At 29.0% G+C, this 8,062-nt stretch overlaps 2 protein-coding genes across 2 annotated transcripts in view; one reads left to right on the top strand and one right to left on the bottom strand.

Moving 5' to 3' along the window:
* Positions 1 to 391: 391 nt before the first annotated feature.
* On the bottom strand, positions 392 to 3,136 carry LOC118448738 (bifunctional purine biosynthesis protein ATIC). The gene is made up of 7 exons (XM_035882364.2): positions 2,973 to 3,136; positions 2,676 to 2,879; positions 2,239 to 2,527; positions 1,660 to 2,151; positions 1,181 to 1,570; positions 849 to 1,113; positions 392 to 762 (listed from the first exon to the last, which is right to left on the bottom strand). The coding sequence occupies exons 1-7, from the start codon at positions 2,989 to 2,991 to the stop codon at positions 643 to 645; spliced, it is 1,779 nt and encodes a 592-aa protein (XP_035738257.2). The 5' UTR covers positions 2,992 to 3,136; the 3' UTR covers positions 392 to 642.
* A 2,434-nt stretch (positions 3,137 to 5,570) lies between these two features.
* Positions 5,571 to 8,062, top strand: part of Axud1 (AXIN1 up-regulated 1) — a 27,999-nt gene continuing 25,507 nt past the window's right edge. Inside the window, exons 1-2 of the mRNA XM_085659039.1 lie at positions 5,571 to 5,626; positions 7,702 to 7,756. The gene's annotated coding sequence lies outside the window, so the exon portion shown is untranslated. The remainder of the gene's footprint in view (positions 5,627 to 7,701; positions 7,757 to 8,062) is intronic.

Raw genomic sequence — 8,062 nt, 5'->3', positions numbered from 1 at the left:
AGTCGAATGTTTCATCTGGATAATAATTATTCATTGTTCTTTAGAAATTCTATTTTTATAATAATAATAATAATAATAGTAATAATAATAATAGTAATAATAATAATAGTAATAATAATAATAATAATAATAATAATAGTAATAATGATAATAATATATACTCAGCTGTTAAAAGTGTAAAGACGAAAGTAGCGCTCTCTATATTTTTAGCTACTCATGCCGATATTGCCCATCTGTTATCATAAGATAATCTTCATGTTTTAAAGGATGAGGAGGAATCTTGAAATCCAAGAAAACATACAGTAGTTTAATTTCCAGAACAAAATATAATTCATGTAAAACATATTTTTTGTTAAATTTTTTTTATTAAGTTTCTTAACAAATCTTGTATGCACTTAATCGTTTATAGAAATATGTTTTTATATGTATTAATGTGAATATAAAAATATTTTTTCTTTTGTTATGAGTAATATAAAACTTTAACCACAATTTTAGATTAACACTTATTTAAAGGCTAATGTATTTCATTTTTCAAATAATTGTATGCATATATATTTATGCAATGATGCAAAAGAAATCATTTTAACATGGCCCAACATAGTATAAACATGACCCAAACATGGCTCATCATGGTTCATCATATTAATGATGAAATAATCTCAGGTTTGTATGGCACAATACAATTTTGTGTTCATTACACGCTTGAATTACCACTTCATCGTTAGTAGAACCAGCAGGACTAGCGATATAAGTAACTCCACTCTGTAATTTGACGACAGTGGTCATAAAAATATTTACATTTTTATCTAATTATAAAGTTATAAATTTACAAAAGTATACAAACTAACCAGTCTAGCTCTGTCCACGTTATCTCTAAATGGAAAGAAAGCATCACTACTAACAGCAACGTCGCTTAGTTTTTTAATCCATTCTTTTTTATCATCTTCAGAGAGTTTCTCAGGAACTTCTTCATACATAGCTGCCCAAGTGGATTCGTCCATGTCTTTTCCAATAGATCCATTGACATAATTATCAATAGCATTAGAAATTTCAGCTCTTTTTATACCTTTCTTGAATTTCATACCAACTACTTTAGGATGCTGTCGGAGCCACCTATGAAAATAATAATAAATAGTATTATAATATTTTCTGCAACAAAATTTTAGCTAATGTAAACTACCAATTATCGGCTTTATCTCCAGCTAATCGTGTACAATGAATTCTCGACTGTTGACCTGCACCAATTCCAATAATTTGTCCATCTTTTGCATAGCATACTGAATTACTTTGAGTATATTTTACAGCTATAGTTGCCACAATTAAGTCTCGCATAGCTGTCTCTGGTATTTCTTTTGCATTAGAAACAATATTTTGGAAAGTTTGATTGTTAATAATTGCATCATTACGCCTTTGTTCCATTGTAAGTCCAAAAAGAACTTTATGTTCCATTAGAGATGGTTCATACGTTGGATCAATTTGTAATATACAATAACTACCATTTTTTTTTTTCTTTAAAATTTGAAGAGCTTCTTCTGAATAACCAGGAGCAATTATACCATCAGAAACTTCCCTAAAAATGTATAGTATTAAATAATAAATACAATAAAATGAAATAAATTACTTAGATAAATATATAAATAATAATAACAATAATATTACCTTGAAATAATTTTAGCGGTTGCAATATCACATGGATCAGATAATGCTACAAAATCACCAAAACTAGACATTCTATCTGCTCCTCTTGCTCGAGCATAAGCAGTAGATAAAGGTGTTAACTGATTAATAAGATCATCTACTTGACATAATTTTGCTTGAACATCATTCAATGAAACACCAACTGCTGCACCTGCTGGGCTAACGTGTTTGAAAGATGTTGCAGCTGGCAATTTCAAAGCAGTTTTTAATTCTTTCACTAATTGATAACCATTTAGCGCATCACATAGATTAATGAAACCTGGAGAACCATTAACAACTGTTAATGGTAATTTATCCAAAGTTGTAAATATTTGTGCTGGTTTCTGATGAGGATTCATTCCGTATCTAAGAGTAAGTTGTGAAATACCAGCATTATATTGTTTACGGAAAAAATCTGAGATTGCATTATCATACTCTGCAGTATGTGTAAATGCTTTCAGAGCTAACATTTGTCTATAATTGAATTAAAATGATTTATATATTAATTTGATTGAAATAAAATTCTTTAAATTTATAAATAAAGTTTAATAAACAATATACCTGGTTTGAATGGATGTGTCCTTGTCAGAAGATGTTTCTAATTCTTTAATCACTTTTTCATAATCATTTGGATCACAAACAACTGTAACTCTAGAATGATTTTTTGCTGCTGCACGTAATAGAGTAACACCTCCAATATCAATATTTTCTATGGCATCATCAATTTTTACATCAGGCTTTGATATAGTTTTTACAAAAGGATACAAATTGCATACTACTATACGAATAAGGTCATAATTTTGCTTTTCAAGATCTCTTTGATCAGATTCTGTAAGTCTTGCCAATATACCTGTATATTATATAATATAACAATTATGCACAGAAATAGAATATGTAAATAATTTGTATTTCTTAATTAATAAATATTGTAAGGAAATATCCAAAAATTTCAAAATCCAAATTATATAATATATAATTGTTAAGTATAAATAATATACCAGCATGAACAGCTGGATGAAGAGTTTTTACACGGCCTTCAAGCATTTCTGGTGCTCCAGTTATATCGGAAACATCTTTAACTGGAAGTCCAGCTTCTCTCAATGATTTAGCAGTACCACCAGATGCTATTAAAGTTAAGCCTATTTCATGTAATTTTTTACTAAGTGGAAGTAAATTGGTCTTGTCTGAGACACTTAGAAGAGCTATGATCAAACAAAAAATATTAATTATATCACAATCCATTGGTGATTGTATAATAATTCGAAAAATTATTTATTTTGTTTTAAAATTCTCACCTAGTTTTCCTGATGCCATTTTTTTTCGTTCACTTTAACGTAGAAAATTACTAAATTATTAACAGAGACTAATTTATTATATTATTATTATAATACGTTATAATGGCACGTTATAACACGTTACTTTCGAATCGAATGGAAGACGTTCAAGAAGTGTTCGTCAAGGCGGCAATTGTTATCATTATAACTCGTTTACAGGGCCGCATATAGAAAAAAATAACATTAATATTTATCGGGATATTATGAATGTGCGAAACTGATAGTAATACGTAAGTAATAATAACATCATTATTTTATATATATTTTCTTGTTTTTCGCTATGTAAAATTTTTTTTGTACATTTTTTCTGTACACTTTCATCAAATTATATTAGTTCGATTTTTTTCTTTTTATATATTTAAATTGTTTTCTTTGTAATTAAAATTTAATAAGCGTATACATTTTTTATTTAAACGAGTTTTATTTTCAAAATATTTAGTTTTTTCATCCTAAATCCTTGGAGATTTAAAATCATAGAATTATGAGAATTTGAAAGCGATAGGTTCCATAACATTTAACGGCGTCCCTGGCCAATACCATAAATAGTTTGAAATTACTTAAATACATCTCATTGATAATGTGTCCTGATTAACAATTTACGTCAAAATATCTCGCAATTCGTGGGTGTCCGTGTCAAATGTTATCAATATTGAATAAGATAAAGTTATTACAGTAATATATAATCGAATTTTTAAATGCTATTATTAATAAGTTTATTTAAACTAGAGATAGGAATGACAGACATATTACATATTAATATTTCTTGTTTGATAAAGATATTTATGTATAAATTATTTTGAATATCTGATTGAATTTGTAAGTTAAATGTGTAATAATACGGTAGAGATAATAAGATACAACATTTTATTAATAACGAAATGGAATTGATAAGAAAATAGAAAAGAAATTATTCATCAAATTGAAGGAAGAAAGTCAATGAAAAATATTAGAAAATGTTAAGTATTATTCTTTCCTATAACTTTCTTATTAATTTAGTTTTCAGAAGATGATAATCACATTTTATATAGATAGATATATTAGGTATAACTTTACTTTATGATAGTTTTAAAGATACAATCAATATATTAAATAATTAAAAAAGAACATTTGGAATTTAAAAATTATCTTTTGGATTGGAAACATTGCATCGAAAGAAATCATTTTATGTGATCACAGTCTTTCATATAAGCAATATAATATTTGAATAATCATAATAGATAAGATTTTTTTAAAGAAAGGTACCAAATAAATATGCATAGAAGTAGATTCCATTACATATAATTTTATTAAGTTAAATACAATTGGAATATAAATGAAAATATAATATTATATTCAAAGAAAAATATTAATAAAAATGCCAACTTATTTCAAAATTATTTAAAATATTCTCATTAACTTTTTTAATATATCGTTGCGTACAATAAATATACTAATTATTTCGACATATCATTATGTACATATAGTTTATGTACGACAAATTCGAAATATCTTATGGATTTTATTATTTTATTACATATTTGAAGTTAAGAAGCATTACGTTAAAATATTATATACGCGCGTCATTTGAAATTAATAACGTTTATGAATGATATTAATTCGAATAAAATTCATAAAAAAATTCAAGTCTTGAAAATTTTAATGCTAAAAATAAGAGAATATTATACTGTACGTATAGAAAGTTTAGAAAAATGTGTAGATTTTTAATAAATTATAGATATAAATAAGAAAGAAAAATTCTTTTTCGATAAATATATGAACAAGCATAGGTAAACGTTGCTATAGTATAAGGTAATACGTTGGATGACTTTTGGCGGGCAAATAGTTAGTTATTATCGTATTTGGTCGCACGAGGGCGGTAATAGTAACGTAACAACCATAGAGAGTGCGCTCATTCGTCCGAACGTCGTCCTACCGTGCGGACGAGTCAGAGGATAATGGTTCGTCTACATTGTATTAGTTTGGCATCGTTGTCGCTGCCGTTGCTGCTCTTCGTAACAAACTCGACGGTCCTCGCGGTGTGTGCGTGTGCGCTTCGTCGCTAGCTTCAAGATGGCCTACCGCTACTGGTTAACACTGCGCGCCACGGTGTAATCTTCATCAAATTTCCAGTGTCCGCTGGTGTATGCTCACACGACGCTCTTTTTGCAAACTCTTGCAAAAGATAAATAGACCAACGAGAAAAAGAGGAATAAAGAGAAGAAGAAGGAGGGAAGGGGATAGGAGGAAAAAGAGAAGCGCGAGGAAGCTCGATCTCTTGGACGAATTGTGCGTCCGGAAATGTGACGAGTCGATGAGAAACCGGTAAGTCCTATTATACTTTTCTTTCAATTCTATTATTTTTTTCCAGATATAAACGCTTTTCTTTTTCTTTTTGTTTCTTTCTTTTTTCTTTTTTTTTCTTTCTTTTTTTTTTTTTTTTTTTTGTTTTCTTCTGACGTCACTACATGTATCTCTGTCGTTCCAACTTTGCGGTCAACCTGCGTAGTTAACCACCCGATATCTTAAAAAAGAAAAAAGAGACGAGTTAGTGAGTCAGTAAGCCGAAGATAGTGTGTACGGAACAGAAAGATAGAGTCATCGTCGTCGTTCGAAAAGGACGCGAGTAAAAGCGTAACGTACGTTAGGAAAATTCTTTTTTCCTTTCCTTTTTTCATTTTATTTAATTTATTCCTTACTGGAGCATTTTTATCGTGTTATTGAAATTTTTTGAAAATGTACAAATGATAGAGTAATAAGTAAAGTCGATGAAAAAGACGATCAATCGCTCAAATGAAACTTAAAGTCTAACAATATTATTACAACGGTGTATTCCTTTGTCTCTCTTTCTTCCTCGCATGATTATTTGTTCTTTCTTTCTTTCTTTCTTTTTTTCTTTCTTTCTTTCTTTCTATTTCTCTCTCTTTCTCTCCCTTCTCTCTCCCTTCTCTCTCCCTTCTCTCTATCTATCTATCTCTATGTGTCGTCGAACGCGTTCGCTAACCTTGTCTTTTAGTTTGCGAGGATGTTACGTATAGAAGTGAATAAGAAAATAGGCCGAGTAGTTTCTTGATCCAGTAAATATATATTCGTTTCAACTCTTTCTAGATCAATAGTAGTGAAAATTTTTGCCAGTATCTAAACGATAGGTATACATTTTTTCTTTCATCTTTTTTTCTTTTCTTTTCGAAGTGTCGAAAGTGTATCATTTTTTTTTTTTTTTTTTTTTTTTTTTTTTTTTTTTTTTTTTTTTTTTTTTTTTTTTTCTCGAAGTCAGATAAACATGTTTTTCATTGGCGATAGCGGTAAAGATACTTGACGAATTTACGATTTGAGAATTTTATTTTGAAACAATCATACGGATTTCAAACGAATCGTATATTTTCAATGAGCGATTATTTATTTATACAATGTCCATTATTTTCTATATATTTATATCCCTTTTTCCTAATATGAATATACTCGAGATGAAATTATCAAAGCTTATTGATCCAACTATATTTGCTTATATATATATATATATATATATATATATATATATATAATACATATTTAATATTATATTTTAAAGAACTTTAATTATGAAATAATTTAATAATTTTAATTATGAATTAGATTATATCAGATTTGAAAAATCATAAGACACTTTAATCGTATCTTATTTAACATGTACAATTTTTTCTTTCGTTAAATTATCACTTACATAGGTTAAAGTCTAAACATTAAAAAATGTACAATTTACAAACTCTTGCCAAATTTTTTACGAAATAAAATCTCTTTCCTATATTCATCATCGATATACATACATACATGTATGTATATTGTTAAGAATCAAACGACCGTATCGAAGTTCGTAGCAAACGGTCAAAGGTCGCGCGGGAAAAAGGATCGACCGGTCACACAACGCCATTTTTTAAATTATAAATTCAAATTTTTTATAATTTTACTAAGTTGTGTAAAACTTTTTTCGCAACTATACCAAGAGTAATGGCGTATGAAGTGTCTGTATATATATATATATATATGTATATATATATATGTATGTTGTATGTATCAAATATTAGTCATATTTCACTTATATCGTGAAAACCAATTGAATTGTCCATTGTTTGTAAATGTTTCGTCGCGATATATATCTATTTAGTAAAATGATAAACTCAAAGTTGTCGTTTTGTCGTTTCGTTTTCATTTTTTTTTTCCATAGTCATTGAAATATTCCAAATTTCGAGGGGGAAAAAATTCAACTTACTTATCGAATTTATATTTACAATATTTATGTTTATTCAAGAGAATGAATCTTCTTGTGTAAGTATAATAGAAAAAAATAATAGGGGCAAAGAAAAAGGAGATAATTTCGGCTTAGAATTTCACAAACTTTTTTAAAAATCAAAATATACGTAATCGATAGAAGTCAGGAAAATACCGTGAAAAGTTTTTATCAATTACTGTACGATACGATTAATGTGATTAAACGATGATTAACGTCAATTAAACATCGTTATTGACTGGATACCTCGATAAAGCGTAATCATAATTCCATTAAGATCCGTAATTTGGATCATCGTGGATTGATTTCATTTATCTTTCGACTTTTGTTTTCATCGTCTTTTCATCGACAAATGCGGTTCATTTGGACGCAAAATATAAATCATTATGGTTCTTTGCGTTCCGTCGTTTGGCTCCAGGGAATTAATTTTTATGTATTATTAACCAGTAACTGTGGTGATACAGAGCGCTGCAATCGCATAGAGCGAGTATGCCAATGTCATGTAAGTGTGAGAAGAGATACATATATAAAATGATTTGTGTGTGTGTGTGTGTGTAACGTGAGTTCCTACGGTATGGTAGAGGGTAAAAGGGAAAAGAGACGTGGAAGGAGAGGAGGGTTCGGGATGATGAACGTAGAGAGAGAGAGAGAGTGAGAGAGAGAGAGAGGGGGGGGGGAGCAAGAGAAAGAAATAAAAGGTGGGCGGCAAGGGACGAGGAAAGAAAAGAAAACAAAGCAAACGCAGCCGTCGAGGCAACAATGGTACATCGACCCGCCAAAACTTCTACCGATGCAGAGAGAACACGCG

Source organism: Vespa mandarinia, chromosome 8, assembly GCF_050613455.1.
Source record: "Vespa mandarinia isolate Hongniang chromosome 8, ASM5061345v1, whole genome shotgun sequence".
Classification (NCBI taxonomy): Eukaryota; Metazoa; Arthropoda; class Insecta; order Hymenoptera; family Vespidae; genus Vespa; species Vespa mandarinia.
The sequence above is the reverse complement of the archived record's forward strand: the minus strand, read 5'-3'. Positions and strand labels throughout refer to the sequence as shown.

Bases quoted from the DNA above. Each gene is read 5' to 3' on its own strand.
- LOC118448738 (XM_035882364.2), bottom strand. The intron at 2,152-2,238 runs GTATATTGTTTA...ATTCAATTATAG, and splicing joins GACACATCCATTCAAACCAG to ACAAATGTTAGCTCTGAAAG. The intron at 1,114-1,180 runs GTAGTTTACATT...TTATTTTCATAG, and splicing joins GGAGATAAAGCCGATAATTG to GTGGCTCCGACAGCATCCTA.